At 37.5% G+C, this 22,676-nt stretch overlaps 2 protein-coding genes across 12 annotated transcripts in view; one reads left to right on the top strand and one right to left on the bottom strand.

Annotated features, from left to right (window-relative positions):
• Positions 1-5,501, bottom strand: part of LOC113057699 (actin-binding LIM protein 3-like) — a 60,064-nt gene extending 54,563 nt beyond the window's left edge. For 6 of the 8 annotated variants that reach the window (XM_026225182.1, XM_026225184.1, XM_026225186.1 and 3 more), the window contains exon 1: positions 4,933-5,501. In XM_026225182.1, coding sequence (XP_026080967.1) covers positions 4,933-4,945 — 13 coding nt within the window. In that variant the 5' untranslated portion in view covers positions 4,946-5,501. The remainder of the gene's footprint in view (positions 1-4,932) is intronic. The other 2 variants (XM_026225185.1, XM_026225189.1) reach the window with 1 other exon arrangement.
• Positions 5,502-8,646: 3,145 nt separating this feature from the next.
• LOC113057698 (SH3 domain and tetratricopeptide repeat-containing protein 2-like) lies at positions 8,647-22,431 on the top strand. 4 transcript variants are annotated; one of them, XM_026225180.1, is made up of 19 exons: positions 8,647-8,883; positions 11,071-11,182; positions 11,620-11,718; positions 12,352-12,477; positions 12,806-12,933; positions 13,029-13,134; positions 13,222-13,365; positions 14,095-14,290; positions 14,406-14,479; positions 15,135-15,330; positions 15,634-15,767; positions 15,857-15,907; positions 16,161-17,879; positions 18,487-18,664; positions 18,806-18,956; positions 19,209-19,331; positions 19,457-19,607; positions 20,456-20,652; positions 20,981-22,431. In XM_026225180.1, the coding sequence occupies exons 2-19, from the start codon at positions 11,158-11,160 to the stop codon at positions 21,431-21,433; spliced, it is 4,251 nt and encodes a 1,416-aa protein (XP_026080965.1). In that variant the 5' UTR covers positions 8,647-8,883; positions 11,071-11,157; the 3' UTR covers positions 21,434-22,431. The 4 variants fall into 4 exon arrangements, with proteins under 4 accessions (XP_026080965.1, XP_026080964.1, XP_026080966.1 ...); XM_026225179.1 differs by lacking the exon at positions 11,071-11,182; XM_026225178.1 differs by lacking the exons at positions 8,647-8,883; positions 11,071-11,182 and adding an exon at positions 10,778-11,070.
• The last annotated feature ends 245 nt before the right edge of the window (positions 22,432-22,676 follow it).

Below are 22,676 nucleotides of genomic sequence, written 5' to 3'. Positions count from 1 at the left end.
AAGGCTGCTCTCAATTCCTATAGCCAAGCAGAGGAGATGTGTAAGCAAGATCTTGTGGCCAGACAGAGCCCACTTATCCTTTATAGTAATGAGCACTGGATGAAAACCTTTAAATCCAGTCTAGAATTAATGGTTAAGTAACACTCTCGTTTCCTGAGTCAGAACAATTACTGTACTGACTAGTACAGAAAAAAAAATGATTTTGGTGGTTGTTAACAGCATGGTTTACTGAAAATAACAAAATGTGTGTCATTACTTGCTTAAACTGATCAGTTTCAGCATATCGAAAACAATATAAACTGCATTTAGTTTGATATTGTTGAAACATTTGGTATTAGTTGAAAACAGATGTTTTTAATATTTCTGTGGAAACCATTATATATATATATTTTTTTTTTGATGAACAGAATGTTTAAAGGACTAGCTTTAATATGAATATATATATTCAATTGTATTTTTTGACTGTGATTATTGTCTTTTATAGATTTAAAAAGACAATCAAAATCTTTCCACATAACCCCTGAAACCTTAAAAAAAAGTTGTGGTGTTCAAAGAGATGTTTGCAGTACGTGGGCCTCCAAAGAACCTGACCAAATATGATATATGACTACTGTAACAAGCCAGCATTGCTGTAGCAACAGGAGCTGAACTGACCCTGTCAGACAAATGATCACTCAAATAAGCCAAAAAAGGTCAGACATAATGAGGTCAGAGGACCTCAAGGACTTCCGGCCTTCGATCTGCTCTCGGGGTTACTAATGATTTGGGATTTCAACAAAGTTTAGATAAATGTGTTGGGTCAGGGTCATCTGATGAACATCCCTAGTGTAACTTTATGAATTATCTATCGGCATGTCTTTTACGGGAGATGATTCATTGGCTTCTTGAATGGAGAGCAGCTAGAAGCTAGATTGCAAACATTTACAATGACAATCAGCTGGATTTAAGCATTGCTTAAACAGACCGTACTCTGACACCGTACTAAAGATATAAGCTTGGCCCTCTAACAGAGCCTGCCAAAATCCCTCTGATAAGAAATTGGAGACTATAGAGAAGATGAATATCACAGAGGAACACAAATGCATCTTTAACGGATTAGAAAATAAATAAAAATGCTGAATAATGATCAAGAGATCAATTAGTAAATTGTAAAAAGTAAATCTTTCTATAGCACATGCCTTGCAGTCATTGTACTGGAATGATAGCGAAAGGCTTGGTGTCCATCTGCTGGCTTTTATATCGTGGACCTATAGAAAGAACTCCCTCAAAGATATCACCCTGTATATGCAAGCCAGGGAAAATGCAAGGAGAATTAAACCTTTAGAAAGGATCTGTGGGAAATTCAACCCTGACAAGTGTTAACATGCTTGTGTTTCACTTTTGTTCCCAGTGCTGCTAAAGCATACCGTTGGGTTACAGGAATGACAAATGGGTGCTGACTCTTGGCCGGACTGCACTCCAGATGGGATGAGAGTGTGTTTACGGTGCCATAGAGGGTCTACGTCTGCTGACACACTTGCTCAGATCAAATCAACTCCCAGGTAAAGCTTATGCATTATGCAGATAGATGCTACAGAGCAACATCAAGGCAGATGCATTGTGCATAATATTTTATCTAGGAAGCTGCCATTATAACTGGAGGGGGCAATTTTTACATTTTATAACCACTACTTTTTGGGAAATAGTCTTTAGACTTTAAGAGTTTCGGCCACCAAACACAAAATTGGACAAAAAACCTCTAGTAACCTCATACCTTATAGACCCCCTGTGGGGAAAATAAAGTTTAAAAATATATAGAAAGTTTTAAAAAATATTAAAAAATATGCTTTCACACAATACAAGTGCAAATTCATCAATCAACATTGCTGAGCATTTACTCCGTAAAACTCCAATGTAACAAAGACAGTCTTAAAAATACAGTTTCATACGGTCACACAAACATGTAAGCAATCAATCCCGTCAACTTTCAGTGTCTGGCTTTTTTAAATATACATATTCATGTCCAAGTACACTAAATAAGGTAAGGGTGTAGAGTTACATACGCCTTTTAAAGGCAAAATGAAATTGTTTTCATGTGAGAAAAATAAAACATTTAAATAATATTCTCTTTTGATGATCAAAGATGAGATTTAAGCAATAAAATTAGTGACTGCAGGGGGACTTTAAAGGTTCCAAAAGGGGCGTTTTGCAGCAATGCCATAGGGTTTCCAAAAGATCCATTCAGTGAACAGTTCATAAAATGATATTTTTTAAAATAATATAAAGACTTTTTCCATTATAAATTAATACTTTCCACGGATGTCAAAGACTTTTCATGGATAATTCGATTCCAATAAATAACTTTTATTTTTAAAATGAACTACTAAGTCACTTAATTAATATTCTTGAGCCAAACTGAAAGTAATTATGTGCCCTCCCTGCCCACTTTTCAAATAACTCCTGCAAATAATTTATAAAGCAATTTTTGTGATTAATAATGGGCTTTGTTGGGTTCCAACTTCCACCTCATTGCTCTCCACAGGGCTGGCATGACAGGACAGTGGTGACAGAGGCACTTCAGTAAGTGTGTGTGCTACTGTGTGATTGATGTGAGGTAGAGTAGTGAATGCTGACACAGGAGGAGCAAGGTATGATGACTAACTTAGGATAAACTCACAGTCACATTCATTGGGCAATTGCTATGTCACTTAAATAATATTCAGGCTTATAAAATATGTATGTACCCTTACTCTCCTTTTTGAATCCTTCCAAAGTCCATGGTAATAAACAATCACTATATATCATTTACTAGGATTTCTGAGGCACAGAAACCCTTGATATTCACTCAGGAGGATCAAACAGCAGAACAAAGAGAGACAGAACGCACAGGGAATGGAAAACAGATTGTAGGAGCATTCCACTACCCAATTGTTTGCCTGTTCTCTCAGTGGTGCAGAAAAATAGAGGGCAGGTGATAATGACAGTTGACCATAAGAAATGTAGGGAGCAGCAAATGAAGAGAGACCAAGTGACCTCGGCGTAATTGCTCAGCATTTTCACTGGCTCAAAGCAATCATGCCCAATGCAGTGTACACCATGCCATTGTGCACGGCTATCGCTCCATTCAAATGCTGTATGTCTGCATGGGTGGCTATAAGGCAAGTTTGACACTTGGTGTCAGTCGGCCAATTTGTTGGCCTCTGGCTTGCTTAGTTGGGGTCACTTCATCTACAGCGATATCGTTGACTTGATTGCAAATTAAAACAGACACTATTTCAACTGAACAGAGATGACATCAATGAATTCAATGATGAACTGCCTTTAACTATCATTTTGCATTATTGAGACACTGTTTTCCAAATGAATGTTGTTCAGTGCTTTGGCGCAATGTATTTTGTTTAAAGCACTATATAAATAAAGGTGATTGATTGATTGATTGTTAGGAACGTTCTACTGAAAAAAAGAGCATGTCTATTTACTTACTAAAAATGATATGCCATGTGCTTTACATACATGTTCTGCAAAACACTCCAGGTCTCTCGTGGACCAGTCATGCCTGTTCATGTGTTGGTAGTTCTCCAGCTAGTCCCTTTTTGCCATGAGACACAACCTTGCCACTGCACTCATTCCCTTGCCATCTGTCTGCAGCTGAAAACACTCGCTCTCCATACGGTAGCATGCTGGTAGCAGCCCCATTCCCAGCTTCCAGGCAAATGCTTTGAAAGAGTGAATAAGGCAAGCTCAATTGGCTGATGTGACTGTTTTATCAGAGTGTGCTGCTACTGTGAGCTGTGCGTCCTGAACTAAGGGGAGAATAGTGGAGGGATTATTTCAGAGAGTTGGACACATGGACAAAGCTTGTCCATCCGTTCATCAGCTGAGAATGCAATTTAGCAGCTTGCGGCAAGAATGCAAATCATTTCTAATCGCAGAACAGCACAGCATTAGTCAAGTAAGTATAACAAACAGGACAAAAACAGGTCTGTTGCCCATCAGCTTTGTTCTTAAGGTTCTGAACTTTTCCCATAAAAGGACCTTTATGAGAAGCAGCGGTCGTGCCCTTGCAACATCAGCTGACTAAAGTACAAGCCTCAAAGGAGAGCTGGTCACTAACATGAGCCGCCTAGCCGCCTCTCTGTCTTTCATTCTCTGTAGGTGTGCATCTTTTTATCTGGCAGATTTCTGCAGCATGGAATCAGTAACAGTGATCTCATTAATATGATTGGATGAAAGCTGAATGAATGCAACCAAGCGTATCTGATTGGCACCAAACTGAACACTGGTCACTCAAGCATGTCTAAGTGTTACAATTACAACATTTCTCAAGACATTTAATCTCCAAATGGACATTAGTTTTTAGAATTCTTTTCTACACTTTTATGCAAAACAGTCAAACATCTATTTGAAAAATAAACTTCAGAACAATTTCTTTGATGACCAAAGTCAGTTTTAAAAGAGATTAAAGGAATGAATCCTATTTATCAATCTTCAGCACAAGACTCATTTGTAACTCTGAATAAAAATAATACTATGAATAATATTATCAGTAATCATAATCGTAATTATAATATTATAAACATCACATTTCAAGTTATTTTATTAATATTATATTTAAAATAAGAAAACATTATTATTATTATTATTATTATTATTATTATTATTATTATTATTATAAACGTCACATATCAAATTATAAGATTCATATTATATTATTATAAGAATAAAGAAATCACCATTAGTATTATCCCAAATACTGATTCAGCTATATTGTCATTGGGACAGGTCAGGAGCAAGAGGTCAAATGCTTGAAGACAAATTGCTCTTATTTTACAGGGTTAAGATAAAGTTTCTTTTATTTTAATATGAGATTTTTATCTGCTTTGATTATTTCACATTAGTATTTCATTATTTTTTGCAACTAGATCGAGGTAACAAAGCCAAGAATTTACTCACCACTCGTGCTCATGATGCTGAGACAATAATCCAAGAGTAAAATTTAATATCCAGGCAGCAGCAGTCGCCTTTTGTTCCACCGATAAAATCCAGTTATTGAGCCTCAGTTTTAAGTCAGAGTCGAACCTGGTAAAGTTGGATATAAACTCGAGAAATAATTAATACAAATGTTAAAGCTTCCAACGTTATTCCCGGATAAAAGGAGGGCAGTGATCACTTGATTAAAATAATGGGAACGGTGGGTTTAAAGTACTGCATCCCGTGAGAGCAGGGCGGACGACCGGCTTCAAATAAAGCTGGATGTTCTAGTCACATCCCATGATCTGCTGCCATTTCTCGCGTGTAGCCTGAGATAGTGCTGAGCCGCGCTCAGTGTTGCGTACAGTGGACGAGGCGCTGTCACTGTACTCTCGCGCTCGCATCCATGGAAGCGCGCGCAGGGGTGACGTCAGGCAGCGAACAGAGCAGCGTGTTTCCTCACAACACACCTACTCTGCAAGCGCGCGGCGCTGGAAACGATCTTGTCGATTATAATAGCAGTGCTGTGTTTTTGTCTTGTCGCTTGCGGGGGATTTGAGGTTTGAGGTCATGCAGGGGGGAAGTTAAAGGGTAAGGGTGGGTTTTTGCAGATTACGGCATTTACTGTATATGGATGTATAGCGCCCTCTTATGCAGAGTGAGAAAAACACAATGTAAATACAGCAGACAAAAATTGGCTTAACCTGCCAACCAGCTTATCACTATGAAATCAACCCGATTAGAGAATGTTCCAAAAAAATAAAAATGACAATTTCTACTCTATAACTGCAGCCACAAAAGATAATCAATATGAAATCCAGTTCAATCATGTTTAATATATAAAGGCTAAATAAAATAATAGCAATACAAAAAATAAGTAATAAGTAATAAGCCAAAAAGCTAAAATAAACAAACCATGGAAAATTACTATAATTTTAACTTTAAAAATTACTAGAATTACTATAAACATCTATGGACAATGTGTGTAATATTTTCTATAGGCAAAAAAAATGTTGGAAATATATATATATATATATATTTATTTATATATTTATTTATTTTATTTTATTTAATTTTTTTTTTTTTTTAAAGTGGAAACAAACCTACCCTGAAAAAATATTCAGTAGAGAATTTCAAAATGTTTTATGTAAAAATAATTATATAAAGATGGCATGCTAACTTACTGGTTCCTGATTTATTTTATTTATTTATTACTATTTCTGCACTGAATAGTTTTTGAAATTATTTGTTGGTGAAGTGTTCTCAAATCAAGGTCAGTGGAGAAAACCTATTACTATTACAGTTTTTTTTTTTTTTTTACTCTTGACATGCACTAGTAGTCACTCTTTCATCATTTTACATCTCAAAGGTTTGTGCTTATTGCACAACCTCACAAAATCTGCCCAAGCATTCATTCCTTTGTGAAAGAAAAAAAACTTTCAGGCTAAATACACTGTAGCGCATAAAGAAATAAAATACTTTACACCAGTGCCATTTAGAAAAGTAATAAATCACATTCACAAGTTCACTGTTCAGCACGATACAGACTCACAGACCCATGAACTGCACCTTGGATAATCTGTCTTATTTTTTTAATTGATTTATTATTATTATCTTCTTTTTTTTTTATCTGAATAAAAAATCCTCGGCCCGTGGGGAGGCAGACAGGCAGTTAGTTTTAACAGGAAGTCTATTATTTGTAAGTTGCTCTCTTTTATGTGTCCTAACCTAAAGGCTCTTTGCGTTACAAGTATTTTACTGTCATGTGTTCATAGAAACAAAGGCCAAGAGGAAATGGCACAATGGAGGGATGTGACAGGCGCCTCGCTCACTCTACTTTTCTTCCTCGCTCAGTCAGTCTATCTCACTCCATTTGCTCTCTTTGCCTGACCGTGCAGTGCTCTTGTTCTGACAGTCAGATAATCTGACAGTGCCATAAGGTTAGTGTCTGAGACAGACAGTGTAAGCAGTCAGCATTGTTCTGCCTGTCAAAGCATCAGCACTTCTACACTGCCATCCCATCTGTATGAGATGAATACTTCCTAGATATGAAGTTTTCAGTTTTAAATATCACATTTAATTTTTAATGCCGATTCTAATCACCTGTTAGAATTCAGGTCAAATTCCAAGACAGATATCAGTTATTTGTTAAAGCATGTGCTGCTTATCAAATGACACAAAGTAATTAAAGAGCATAACTGAACTGACTGACTCACCCTACATAATTGCGGATCATTTTGAGGTATATTAAATTCGTAGATGTTTGTCACAGAATTTTATAACCTGCATAGCTTTGATTTTACAGCATGTATATCTTTAATGGTGTGTGTACACAATGTAATCTGTACCAGGAATATGTGTGTTGTGTGGTTTCAGCGGATATCGTGGGCTGTACTGCTTGTCAAAGCACTGGATTTACCATTGTATTAAAATATGACCGAGTCCTCAACAACAGGATGTTGCTCTTCCTTAGGACACTAATACAAAGGGGCATAGGAACGCAGTGCCTCCCTGAACTACCCCCACTCTGAGCTGCCCTGGGGTACTGTACATTCACTAGCCAGAACCTTATTAACCTGTTATTAGTTTTTGCTACACAAAAAATGCAGTTTGTATGAAGGGTCTTTTAAAGGGCTAGGTCACCCAAAATTGAAAGTTCTGCCCTTCTGTTCTATGTCGTTCCAAACCCGCATGATTCTCTTTCACCTGAAACAAACTATTTAAAATCCAGAAAAATCTTAAACAAGTTTGTACATTTTTCAAAGTGTTTATATATAACTATTCATGTAATATACTAAACAGATGTACACACTGTGATGTATATGCTGACCACAAAAAGCAAAAGCATTCCAAAAAGCTTTGGAACACATGCTGTGGAGGCCGTCAGCTGCTTGTCTTGTGTGCCAAGTTAATGCCTTGACTATAGTTCGGGCACATGGCCTGATGGCTCCGCCAGTGTGGGGGTTTTGATTCTCTATCATTGATGTGGTATGTAATCCATTTACCCAGACCATCTGTGACCTGTGGTAGGAATTAACCACACCGTTGTGCACATACTACCTTCTTTCACAGCCCAGGCAGCAAGTCACATGCCTTACCCCATATATCATCTCAGGGTGACTTTTGTAATAGCTCAACAAGAGTCTGTAGAAGCTGGAGTCTATTCCAGGGTTTATATTTAACCAAGAGAGAAAAGCAAGAAATGACTAGCTGAGCCAAGGCCCACTTTGTTATCTGACGAGATAAAACCAAAGGAGAAGCATTCTTGGAAAAATAAATAACAATGATTTAAAAAAAAAGAAGCACAATTTTAAAGATTTTTACATGCATTCTTCACTCAAAGCATGATGGGAATGAGCACACACACACACGTCTGGATATGCTGTAGAAAGCACCTTTGGAATGTGAACAAGAGGGCATATTTTACTATAATGAAGTTGATAAGGACTCAGGGCATTGTGTTGTGTTCTATGAAAAACAAGTCAGACCAGATGGATTATCCTTTTTTCCATCAGAGAAAAATTAAGTGAAATTCCGTTCCTGAAATTTAGAGAGTTTGTTATCCCACCTTATTAACTGACTAAAGAACTTCTGACCTGACCTAGAGTCCAGCAGAACAGGGGAGTGAGAGGGACGGGCTCAAAGAGAGAGAGAGAGAAAGAGAAACTGAGAGAACGAAAAAGCAGCATATCATTTAGGGGAGGAGTTTACATACTTCGTTCAGCAAAAGCTCTAAACTCATGCCACAAGGACATACACACCTACACACACACACACACACACACACATACACACCCCTTGTCCTACAGGAGCATTACAGACTATGATGTTTAGTTTTAGACAGCTTGAAAGGAACTTTTCGTCAACTCCACAGAGCACAAACTGACAGATCTATGCGGAACAAACTCACAGCCGGGTGTCAGCAGGACAGAGGTATGCTCTCTCTCCCTCTCTCTCTCTCTCAGAGGCTATAGTGTGTGTGAGTGACTGTGTACTCAACTGAAATTGCTGTGTTAATATATATCAACCTTTGAATGGAAGTAGGACAAGTGATTCACTTATATTGTATTTACTTTTTAACTAGTTGTTGAGACCCCCAGTTGTCCCTATATCTTTTACATAGAATACTGATATTAAAATGTAGATCATTTGTTTTCTCTAACAATTTATCAGTTTGTTTCACCAACTATAGGTTCTAAGAATTCATTTTTCATCCAGTTTAATAGTATCACCATGTGCTGCTTGGGCTTAGGCGACATTCTAAACTTAGAGTCTAAAGCATTTACTCATGTTACAAATCTGCCCCGCTCTTTTCCCTGATATCCACACAGTGAGCCAGTAACCCAGAGATACACCGCTAACTCCACTGTCCCAGGTGCATGGGACAGTTCAACTTTTTTGTATTGCGTTTCAATAGACGTTGTACTGCCATGCTACAACAGTTTAAGCTACTTTCACAACATTGGGTGTATAGTTATCAGCATTGACATCTGCACACTTATGGGCTCCGGTGTTGTTTTTAGCATAGTAAGTAAAAAAAAAAAAAAAAAGGTAAATTACAAGTCCATACAAAATTTCACCCGCTGATAATGAAACATTCACTAAAAGAAATTGCATTCAGATGAATTAAATGTTTTATTTTAAGAGATTACCATTATGATCATAAAAAGAAATTTCGTTAAGAAGTAAGAAAAAAATGTATGTATAATTCACACACTGGGTATTCCCATGGCAAAACACTTGATTATAGCATTGAAGGACCAGAGAGATGCTGTAAGAGTTATGCAGAGAAATGCCTCCTGGCTGTTTACAGCTGCTCAGACTCACAAGATCTCCACAGATTCAATTAGAATCTGACTGGGTTCTTTCTTAACAAAACACTAAGATTAACAATGTTATTCTGTATCGATGCCCTCTTTGTTAAGCCCCGAGACAGAGACAGTAGTAGTGCTGATAGAGAAACTGATTCCATGTAGTTTAGACAATCAGACAGTACATTAAAGAAAGACTAAATACGATAGGATGACAGAACTCTACAAGTTTATACCAAAGGTTGCATCCTAAGAACCTCATCATTATCATTCTTATAACAAATTAAAACCAAATAGCTGGAGTGTTACTCGGTCATCACATTTCCCCAGTGGTTCTCAAGAAAGCAGTGAAATAAAAATGGTAAATACATTATTCACCCCCACAACATCTGCAGATGTTAAACATATGTAGTGCCAAATTATCTTTTTACCCCCGTAGTCTTCTAGATACTTAAAAAAAAAAAACTTCCTTAACTTACAGATTTGTTGAACTGGGCGGTAGCAAGTTTAAGTAATGGGGAATGTTTTAATTTTCTCAGCTATTTTTTATTTATTTATTTGCATCTGCATAATTTTCAAAAATCTAAAATAGCTTTGGTAAATTTGTATTTATTTGGTTTAATTACATTTACAATGGCTTAAAATTATTATGATTATTAGTATTGACAGCCCTTAAATCCTGTAAATGCAAAAAACAAAAACAAAAAAAAAACTCCTGTTTACATTCAGACTATCTTTGGACTGATAGAAACTTGCTGAAAGTAATGATGCCAGACATAAAGGGGCCTTAGAGCCAGAGATGTTAGAATGTACAACTTGGAGCTGTTAGCCCTAATATTACAACGTCTAGTACAGAAGTTAAATTTATTACCAATAAATAAAAAAATTCCATGTTCATGTGCTGTGAGTAATGCCCATTTATTCACTGGGCCTTTTGTCCCCTTATGCCAGCAATGTGAGAATGCTGCTGCTCTTACTTTCCTCAAGAGCCCCTGGCACAGAGAGGCACTGACCAGCCCACACAAACATGCCAGCAGTGCTTCACTCATCTGCTGAGTGGACGCAGAGAGGAAAGGGGAGAGTACAAAATAGATGGAAGTTAGAATTGAGCAGTAGAGAGAGTGCGGTTTAAGCAGGAGAGGAAAATGGAAAGGAAGAGAGAGAGGGAGAGGAGTGACTCCATCGATAAGTGGATCTATCATCGAGCGGCCACTATTGAACCTGAGTTTGAAGCTGGCTGTGTACATCATGGCATGCTGCTGCTGCTGCTGTCCAATTCCGTGCCTCAGAAACTGCTTCTTATTTTCAGGTTGGTCCCATCCTGGCTTTCATAGATTTTTGCCATGAGAAGAAAGAGTAACTTTCACAGGGAGACATCACAGTGTTTCTGTCAGTCATGGGTAATAGCTTTACCCATGAAGGTAATGCAGGATGTGCACTTCCCTTCGGGGCAGTCTGTGTGCCTCGTTGTTGTGCATAATGGTGTGATTGTCTGTTGTGACTAATTACGTACTATTGTCGCTGTGTGAATTTCTGGCATATTGTTTTGCTGCTTGTGTAATTTTAGATAATTTACTATCAGATGTTGACTAATAACTAGCTGTCCTTTCATGACAGAGGATTGTATCAATTAAAGTGTACATGATGATTTCTCAAAGCTAGTGTCAGGCAAATTCAATATGAGGGTTAATAATGTTTAAGTTTGTCACTGTTTGCATGCGCACACTCCCTCTCTTAGATCTTGGTCTGGTTTTGCACATGCTTTCATTATTTGAAGGCTGTGGCTGTGACAATGCTTCAGCTTGTCATATAGCTAATTTAATAACACTCCCCTAAACATCACCCTCCCTTTCAATAGCGATATCACCCGCTGAGCTCGATGCCTTATGGAATGACCCTCCATATGCTTTAGCAGCCGTCAGTGAGCTCTTTTCGCCCAATGACGCCATGATAGCTGGTAAGATGATTTCTTGAGTAAAGCATGAATGTTTCAGAAAACAACAATGTTAGAATATATAGGAATCTATAGGACACTATAGTTTTACATGATACTAATATAAATGTATTTTGTGTTTAATGAATTATATTTAACTACTGTCCGAAACATCCTCTCTTTTCAATGCAAATCTGGGAAGGTCATACCCACCCGGAGATGAGGAAGAAGCTATTATTTAAGCTATCTGGCTGATATTTATACAGCCATTATGATATGGCTTGCACTTCCTGTTTATGTCCACAACGTTATGAGCTTGTAAACAAAGCTCTGATATTTGCATAGCTACAAACATGCTAATTAGCACCAACTGTATCATGGTTTTGAATAAGGAACTATTATACATGGTGATGACCATACACACTCATACATATGAAATGCATACCTGCAAAAGGGACCTTGTCCTTAATTATTCAATAATCCATCAGTCTTATCCCTCTTCTGCCAGTCAGATTAGCTTTTCTGTAAGTTTACTGCTTAATCATAAACCTAATCATAGTTATGAGGTGCTATGGAAGTTCACTGGACTACATACCAAATGCAGTTGCATTCTGTAAAGCTGTGTTGGCCCCTGTTTCCTTTGTTTTGCTATTGGAGATGAGGAAGCGGAGGCTGAGGCCGACGTGGAGCCAGAAGGCATAAGCAGAGAGATTTACTGCAGGAGGAAGGAAACATTCAGCGGAAGCAGCACAGTATCTTCAGTAGGAGAACGCGTCTCTCCAGGTATCTTCAGCATGGATTTTTGTGTCCCATAGACTTGCATGGAAATAATGGCCTCTATCTCTATAATAGACTTTAATGGCACCATTTATTAAGCCCGACTTCCTAAATGTATACACTTGCCCTAATGGTATGTCTTTAGTGTTGTGGTCGCTCATAGTGCTGTTCCTGCAAAAAAATCTAATACAATTCATATTGGTTTGCTAAGCGTACTAGCTTAGTGATGGTTGACACCCTACATCACAAGAGCATTCCAGTTACTGCTAATGCAATTGATAAATTGGTTTCTTTGTGGTGGATACTTAACTCCATTCCCTTTTGCTTTTTGGAGATGTTGTTTTGTTATTTAGCGGGAGGCGACGATCTGGTGTAACGCTTGACGGTGAGCTTCAGGAGGCACTACGTACCAGACTCCGAGTAGTAGAGAGCAACAGCCAGGAAGTTGTTCAGCTATTCAAGGTGAGACACAGAATTATTCATGCAAAACATGCACTGGCACCACTGATGAACTTATTACATTACATTACAAGTGACTGTTGATACTATCCACACAGGATCTGTCTGCAAGACTTGTGTCTGTTAATGCTGAAAAAGACAGCTTTATCATCACCTTTAAGACTGTGGAGGAGATATGGAAGTTCTCCACTTACCTGGCACTCGGTTAGTCACAGTGGAACTAACTTTCTGGCACTTCTACAGTATGATTCATTGTACTGTTCTAGCTTAAGTATTGCTTTTATATTCTAGGATATGTAGCAAGATGTCTTGAAAACTTCCTGTGTGACCAGTCGTTCTGGCTGGATCCTGCATTGCTAAGTGATGTAGAGATCTGTGTAACAGTGGATGAAGACCACTTAGCTACTCTTTACTTAGGACTTCTGCTACAAGAAGGTAATGAGCCTCCACAGCTTGCTGATTTCTCACTAGTTAACAAAATCACCTGTAACCACACAGTATATGGACAAACTGGTAGAATGATATGGACTATGGATTTAGACTATATTCTAAAGTTCACTATAGAAATATTGCAGACTAACCTATTCAGAGGTCAAATAACCTAAAAATAAGATTGTGTAATAATAGTCTCAATATTTCCTTGGGTTTGTTTACATTCAAAATATCTTGCTTCTATGAATTTTGTTAGTATAAACTACCTTATTCATACCAAAGTCTCTCCTGGACATTCATAATTGATAGCTAGTATTTATCAAAAACAATTACTTTTAAGTATGTTCTCTAATTAAGGCCACAGCCACAAAGCAGACATAACCATCCTGAACAAAATTTTTCTTTTTATAGGACAAACTGTTATTCGACAAAATACTTTTGAATGATCTATGAATGCATTAACTTGTTTATGGATCCACTTCAAAGAAAGAGAGATAGAGAAAGACAAAGAGTTTTGGGGCAGTTCACCTTTGCACCTTATTTACCCTAAAGGGTGCATACTATATTGTTCTTTAAAGGTAAATATTAGTATCTAGATTATACATATTAGTACATTTTAATAGGGTACCGCCACAGTGACAGCTTTTGTACTTTTTTTATTACATTTTTTTGAGAGTGTAGAGGAAAATGAAACAGGGATAATTACTTAGAACATTTTCATTACTTTTTTAGGTACATTCTTTGCCAAGACTTTATATAACAGCGATTGCAGAGAGGAGGAAGAGGAGCTGACCTACAGGAGGAATGACCTGGTCATGGTTAAAGACATAGGACAAGAGACCATTTGGGAGGGTATGCTGCTGTCCACGGGCCAACATGGTTTGGTCCCTGTGCATGATATGCAGCCTCTGCCCTATCCATTCTATCAGTAAGTGACACTGACCTTCTAAGTTCATTTAACCGTATAGGTTTCATGGTAACTGTGAAAAGTTTAAATGTTTTTATTTTTATTATCTCTTACAAATAATGCTTTTTCTTTCTAGGTGGTTCCTTAAGAAATATCCCGGGAATGCAGGGGGGATTCCAGTTACAGAAGGCCTCTTCGATCACCCTGTTGGTGAGATTCTCTTTTCAAATAACCCTTAAAATGAATATTCCGAGTTCATTACAAGTTAAGCCCAGTAAACAGAATTTGTGGCATACTGTTCATTAAAAAAATATATATTTCCCCCCTTTCAATTATCTGGCTTACAATGAGACACAAATTGTACAGTGGATGTGAATGCATGAAAGTTAAAATACTCACTTTTATAGTATAGCCACAAGACATAAAACAATATGCAGATTGAATTTAGTGCGAGAATTAAAATGTGTATTCAAAGTGTAAATTTTATTTCAATTTGCAAATTTCATGATAAAATAACTCCTACAAGCCTAAAACGACTGTAATTATTATTATTTATTTTTTTAAGTTTTACAGATAAATAATACACAATTAATTAATGAGAAGTTTTAAATAAAATAAGCTTCACAATGTTGCTTTCCATTAAAGCCCATCAAAAATTGTACCAATTTAGTTTTACTCTAGAAGTGCCTCAACCTCTTGTTTTTAAAGAAAACGAGCGACATGTCGTTTTTGCATTAATACCACAGTGATAAATCCTGTCAGCTGAGCTTAACTTTAATTGAACCCCAGAATATGTGTTTAAATAATATTCATCTAAAATGTAGTGACACCAAAAATCCCACCTTCCTTTCTGCTTCCCTTTCAGTGGTGGGGACTTGTATAGCAGTAGTGGACCATCACCCAGTGGTTAAAGATGAGCTGCACTTACGCAAGGGAGACATAATCAAGATTGAGGGATTTGTTTTCAATGCTCTGAACATGTTCATAGGAAGGCACCTCACCAGTGGAGAGATAGGATTTGTTCACAAGGCCAGTGTGAAACCTCAGAGCATTGAGCCTCTGTAAGTAAACAGTTCAACTATTTATATTTACAGATTCAGCATGTGCTCAAATTAACGACCTTCTCTTTATTTTGTAAAAAAACATTTATCTAATGTGCGTCTCGACAATACTGACATACCAATTGAAAACAACCAGCTTGCAAACACTATTTTATTCTGTTGACCTTTGTGAATGTGCCTCTGTTTAGCTGGGGGTGATTAGGGTGTTGGGAGGGGGGGTATTGGAGTTATGTGATGATGTGATGAAGCTATCCGAATGAGAGTCATGTGGCTGATAATGTTGTCTTTGTTGGCTTTGCACAGCAATGAACAATTGGTCTTTCTCAGTGAGGAGGAAAGGGTGGCCCTCACTAAACTTAACCCCTGCTTTGAACCCTACCAGTCTGATGTACTAGCAAATCTGTCCTTCACTGATATAAGCACTGTGTATAGACTGGGTAAGAGCTCTCTCTGGGAGACCTCAAATAATGTTTGAATACAGTTCATATTCAAGAATTTTCATATTTTTTACACTTTCACACTGCAGATAGACTTGATGACTCTGATTTCCCTTTCATAAGAAATCATCCGAAGTCAGGTAAGCCCCTTTTTAAAGTCACACATAGCACATAACAGAAAAGGTTGCTGCATGAACGCTTTTATCACTTCTGTTTTTCTACAACTTCTGGCTGTATGGAATTAACAATTAACAATCACCAACTAGTTCTTCATTTTGATGCACAGTCATACTGTCCACATATTCCTTTCCTTCCTGCCTCCTACTCTTTCATTACATAATTTAGTATTTAAAATCAATCAATTCTGACATTTACTCTTTGTATAATCTGCAGAGCAGAAATCTACAGTGGATCAAAGAAGGAGCACCATATCTGAAATCAGTGGTGCAACTCCCTACCACTCTTCACCACGGCAATCGTTTTGTACCTCTCAGAATCATCTCGACCGGGACTCTGAGGTCCTCTCCTTTAACCTGGAGGACACCTTTAGAGAGATGGATGAATATGAGGAAGACCCTCCAAACTTCATGGATGAGGGTATCTGGGAGGCTGATGAAGCTGAGAGATGTGACCCAATCCTGACCCTCCTAAATCTGGAATATTTCCAGGACACATTTCAAACACTTTATGACCTCTCCTACTCTTTCCTGGACACTTTCTTCCATGGCCTTGCAGAGGATGAGGTGCTTCAACATCTGGAAAACTTGCGAGAAGGAGCGAAGAAAGGCAGGATGCTCTGGGCCCACCGGCGAGCCTGCTTCCTTCTTGGCCGGCTATGTGCCAAGAAACTGAAGTACTCACAAGCACGAGTGTACTTCGAGGAGGCTCAAAAGGTCCCTGTAAATGGTTTTGATGACAGACCTCTTCTAACTGCACTGTATACCAATCTCACTGCTGTTTACCTGAAACAGAAGATGATGGACAAGCTGCCATTCACTCTAGAAAAGGCAAGTGCTCTAATAATGTGTCTTCCTTGCCACAACTTCTGCTCTGTGGATGAGTTTGAGCTGCTCAAACCAATCATGCGCAAAGCCATAATTGAAAAAGACAAGTACCTAGAGGCACGGACATGCTACCTCTCCCTCTGTCTCTTTCTCCGTCTAAGAAAAATAGAGGATGCTTTACCTTTTGTAGAGAGACTTCAGTTCCTTACTATCACTCTGTCTGCAGAACAAGGGAGGCCAGTAGCCCCAGTTGATCTCAACTGGATGCTGTGCAGGCTTTATCATAAAAAGTATTTGCCCTACCTCACACTAGCTTCTTTAAGTCTAGACTCAGGGCAAGAGCATTCCTTGGATGATGCATTCCAGAAAATTGAACTCTTTATCAAAAACTCAGTCAGGCTTAATCCGCACTGGAAGGAGAGTACTTCTGTGCTTCCTGCACAGGTGGTGGTCTACCTTCAACAGGCCTTGTCAATAGCTAGTCAAGGGGAAGACTTGAGGACTCAGAGGGACCTGTGTCTGAGCCTGGCTAGTGTTTACCAGCAGCATGGAGCTTTAGAGAAGGCTGTGCCCTTTGCCCAAAAAGCAGCACAGACTGGAAGCCAGGTTAATGAAGAGGAGGGCTTTGAGGCATCCATACTGCTGGCCTGGCTATTGGTGCTAACAGAGGAACCCATACAAGCTCAGAATACTCTGCAACCTGTGCTTAAATCCTTGGATGAAACAGACAGTCCGACACAGCGTGGTGTAGTCTACAACCTTCTAGCCCTATGCCACCGCAAACAGGGCAGAGTCCAAGAGGCAGCAAGAAACTTTTACAACGCTCTGCAGATTTCTCGAGAGAATGGGAACAAGCGCAATGAAGCACTAGCACTGGCTAACTTGGGCTGCTTATCTCTTTCTATAGGGGCTTCGGGCTTAGCAGAGTGTTTCCTACTCAATTCCCTCCACCTATTCCAGTTTCTTTCAGAGAGTCCTACAGATCAGGAGCATGTCCAGGCTTTGCTTTGGCTTGGCCGGAGCTACAGGGATAGAGGAGGGAGTCAGGAAGTCAGACTATGCTTTGAGATGGGCCTCCTTATTGCTATTAGTGCAAACAATCTGCACAGTAAGTATAACAAGATTTGACTTTTCTGGATTGCCCCATTGCCCCAAGTTTGCATCGATACCTGACACCTATAGTGACAGCAGAAAGAATTTTGACACTTAAGCCACAATTAAAATGTATAAATATATTGGGATTATATAAAAATATAATTTTTTTTAAAAGTGGCATTTATTAAAATTTTTACATTTTAAATTTATTTATATATACATTAAAAGCACACTTTCCAATCAAAATAATTTACAAAATTATGACTTTAAAATGAAGATTTTAAACATATTGTTCAAATTGAATACAAAAAGTCTTGGACACTTTCTGGTGGTCAAACTTTGTGTAACATTTATTATTAATATGTTATTTGTTATTAATATGACAAATTGTACTTGTTGGTTATTCTTATAGGCCACCTGGTTTGAACTCGAGGTGAACTTACAACATTGAAAAATGACCTCAAAACCAATCGGTTAAAATTGTATAAAATGGTTCTGAAAAATGGTCCATTATCATTGTTTTGCAGATGTTTTAAATTTGATATGTAATGCAATTAAATTCAGCCATTTTTAATAGTGAATACTAAAAAAATAAAAATAAAAACTCTTTCCAAATGCAGGTCAAATGGTTGTGGCAAAAGTTCTAAGTCGCCATTACGCTGACTTGCTGCTGTATGGACAGTGTATTGTTTACTATGAGCACTGTGTGGGGCTGTGCAGAATGCTAAAGAATAAACAGCTAGAAGGAGAGTACCTGGAACTTCTCAGCAGCCTCTATCTCTCACTCAACACTGAGAAGTAAGAGCTACTCTAAACACAATATAGCACTATTGCCAAGACTTTGACACTTCATCAATCAAATCAGTTAATAAAAAATCAAATGAAGCAGTTAATTAAAAGTAATTTATAATTTTTTTTTTTTTTTTTTTTACTTTGCAGGTCATCAAGGAAGTCTCTTGATTATTCAAAGCAAAGCTTAAGAATCTCCATAGACCTGGGAAAAAGACAGGAAGAGTCTGAGACATGGCTGCAAGTGGGCCGTATCTACTATCTGATCCATGAAGATGAACTGGCTGACATGTACCTACAGGTATGACAAAGGACCAAAGCGGGGTATTGCTAAGGAGTTAAAGTTAATTATTGATTAGTATTATCATTTTTGCATATCCACTTGGGAAAGTATGCCACCAAATATGTAACAAGTCAAATCTTTAAAATTTGTGGTAAACAAGCTTATTACCATATCACATACATATATGTTTTTATCAGCTGTTATGACTATATGTATATATTATTATTGTTATTATTTATTTATTTATTCTTCATAAACAACTGTTTACAGGCAGCAGTAAAGACAGCCCTGAGGATGAACGACTCATGCTTTGCTATGAGCATTTATGAGGAAGCAGGAGATGTGTTTTTCAAAGGACACAGAAACCAACTGGCTGCCCTACCTTTTTACAGAGTAGGCCTCATCTTGGGTTCAAAAAAGATATTTCCAAGACAGTTCGATAATAGTTAAAATAAAATGTAACATGTTATTCATCAGAATCTATCTACTGTGAATTTTTATTTATTATTTTTTTAAAGGATGGGAGTTTGCCATTTGCGCGCAGCATTAAGGATGTGCACTCAGAGTTTAGGCTTTTGAGCAAACTCACAGAGCTCCTGATGAAGCAGAAGGAGTATGAAGAGGCACTGCAGTATGCCACACTCGCAGTGCAGGTCAGCGCCACAACTGGTAAGACCTTTATATACATCAACAACAACATTTAAAAAGCTATAACATTGAGCTTTTAAAGCCAATGAAGCACTGTTTGGAAAATTATTACTATAGACCCTGTTATATATATATATATATATATATATATATATATATATATATATATATATATATATATATATATATATATATATATATATATATATATATATATATATAATATTTATTATTAATAATAATAATAATAATAATAATAATAATAGCCAGTTTTAATGCTTGTAAGTCTTAAAGTAATCTATGTGGCCCCCTGCTGGAGACACATGTCCTCAGTCTACAGCATGTGCCATTTGCAGAATACATCATAATACATGCAATTCAAGATGAAATCTAAACAGACCCAGTTTAATGACTTCACAGAAGTAAAATGGGCTGTGAAGTACATAATGCATTAGGGTTTTTTTTCTGTACTGTCAGGCGAGCAGACAATTCAGCTGAAAATTTAACTGATCATGTAAATAAATGGGAATATGTGTATGACTTTCAATATATAACATTTACAGAATAAATAAATAAATTCTCAAGCAGGCTAAACAGTATGTCAGCTTCTGACGTGGCAACTGGCCTACATTAAAATCCACCTTTTATGATAAGTCTTTAACTAAAGCGCCCTATTGATTACTTAAACTTTTTCCACTGCAGTTTGCTCGAAGGTCTCTGACATTGTTTTTTTGTTTTTTATGTCACAAATCATTTTGTGTGTTATGATGGCTAACTAAAACTGGGTTTAAATTATATAGGAAAGTGCAGTAACCTGACAAAGTTTGCTCATTTTAATATTAAGTGCTTTGTTTTTGTTTTTTTTACAGGTGTTGCTCTGAATGAGAGAGTGTCCTTCCATCGTCTTGCTTCAGTATACTTCTCTCTAGGGAAGTTTGAGATGGCTGAGAACTACTACCTGAAGTCTCTTTCACTCTGCCCCACTGCACTTGAACATGCCGTTGAAGTTCGGTACTATGTTAAAGTGTACTGCAGACTGGCTGACCTGACCCTATACCGATTAAAGGTGAGACTCTCATTATGTTTAACATTTTACAGGTAAATCCATCTTAGACTAAATATGTTGAATGTAAGAGTACAGTAAAGTACATGCTTCCACAAATAAATGAAGAAACATAAAATAATGCTCTCACCTGCATACTCATGTATTTTCGTTTAAAAACCTTCTATGAATCTGATTCTCACCTACTGTGAGAAATGTTCTGGATGTAAACACAAATTGTGTGAAATTATTAGTGAATGAGGCCCAAACTATCTACAAAAATAAGTTAAGCAGTAACATTCAGAGTAAATTAATTTGATTTGAAGAATGTTTATTACTTTTTCTGCCTTAGGATGCATTTGATGCCATGGGCTACTTCCACTTAGCCCTGGCGGCAGCACTGGAGGACAAAGAAAGCCTAAGCACACTTTACATAATCTACATGAAGCTTGCAGAGATCCATGCCAACCACATACCCGATGCTGAACTGAGCAAAAGCTACATGGAAAAGGCGCAGAGCCTGAGGAAGGAACTGGCAGGATACACCGACTCTAGCGGCTCAGAAGAAGCACATCAGGACCCAGCTGAGGCAGATTCAGATACTCACACCAAAGCTGGTCGGTCAGACTCCAGCAGCGGCACCAGTACTCTCACAGAGTCCAGTATGACCGACGTGGACCCTAACGTATCGAAGGAAACAGATGCGGTGCATCCTGATCAAACCAATCCAGAGACAAGCTGTGCAGATAATACAAACCACACTCGTCAAAGCAGTTTGAAGGAGGGCTTGACTTTAGTATTGTGAATTACACAATTCTATCACTCTGAAAAATTTACTTCCTCTAATGTAGAACAGCGATAAGACACTTTTTCTTTTCTTTTTTATCAAATGTTCAAAATTGTATAATATATATTGTATTAGTGTTTCAAAGTAAATTTTTAAAGAGTACGCATAATTGTAAATGCATTTGTATATCTGTAAATATGATTGTTGTGTTTGTTTGTTTTTGATTTATCTGTCTGAAGGCTCTTAAAATGTTTACTTAATTAAAACTTAAGAAATTATTTTAACGTCCATGGGGAAAATACTGATTCTATAGCATGTGCATGATCCTACAGAGCAGAATCATTTTGAATGAAGCTCTATTAACAAAACTGGCTTAATGCTCGATCAAAGTGGATAAATTTTAAAACGTTTTTGTTTTGTAATGTGGACTGTGAAAACGGAGGCTTTTGAAAATGGTGACGCAATTTTAGTCATGTAAAGCATATTATACAAATAGATATCCGTGTTTATACATGTATTGTGCATGTTAAGTGCTATGTACTTTCACACTAATAGATGTGGGGCGGATCTACCCTAAAAGAAAGCATTGCCACCCCAGTTGGCAGCAACAAATTAAAAGTTATGTCCAATTTGAAAATTTATGAGCGTAAATCTCCAATGTCCAACTGCAGTGAATGCAGCCAGCACGAGAGGACACGACAGCGGCAAGAGACTGATTTGTTTGGAAAACTTTCTGAGTGCGCGCGAAGCGAGGGAACAAGGAGTCGTGACTAGCCAGGAGACACAGGAGGAAAGAGGTAAAAATGAATTATCTATCTATCAATTAACTCGTTAGATCTAGATAAATTTGTGAAGTGAAGTTAAATCGCCGCATTCAGGTTATATAGACATGACATAGTCATGTTATGCTCACTGGTGAGCCTTTAAAAAGCTGTTAAAATGACCTCAACAGAATCTGTACTTTAAATTTCTTTATATCTGGTTTTGGAAACTGAGATCCTTTAATAAAACAAAAATTGTGAGAAACAAAGTTTAAAATGTGACACTCGTGTAAATGGTGTAAATCCTGCTGAACATGAAGCAGTGTTTTTTTTATGTTCCTTATTTTGTATGTGTCACAGTCAAAAACAATTTGCTTCTATTCAGTATACAGTCCATAAGACTGTATGGTTAACTTATATCTTGACTCTTATACTTTGTTTAAAGCGCTATATAAATAAAGGTGACTTGACTTGACTCTTTCGGTTGCTTTATCTTTAAA

This window comes from Carassius auratus, chromosome 39 (assembly GCF_003368295.1).
Source record: "Carassius auratus strain Wakin chromosome 39, ASM336829v1, whole genome shotgun sequence".
In the NCBI taxonomy this organism is placed as follows: Eukaryota; Metazoa; Chordata; class Actinopteri; order Cypriniformes; family Cyprinidae; genus Carassius; species Carassius auratus.
Note: the sequence above shows the minus strand (reverse complement) of the source record. Positions and strands in the feature narration are given on the sequence as shown.

Coding starts and splice junctions, on each gene's coding strand:
- LOC113057698 (XM_026225178.1), top strand. CDS start 11,010: ATGGCATGCTGCTGCTGCTGCTGTCCAATTCCGTGCCTCAGAAACTGC. Junction 13,366..14,094: donor AGGACTTCTGCTACAAGAAG/GTAATGAGCCTC, acceptor TTACTTTTTTAG/GTACATTCTTTGCCAAGACT. Junction 18,957..19,208: donor TGGCTGACATGTACCTACAG/GTATGACAAAGG, acceptor AACTGTTTACAG/GCAGCAGTAAAGACAGCCCT.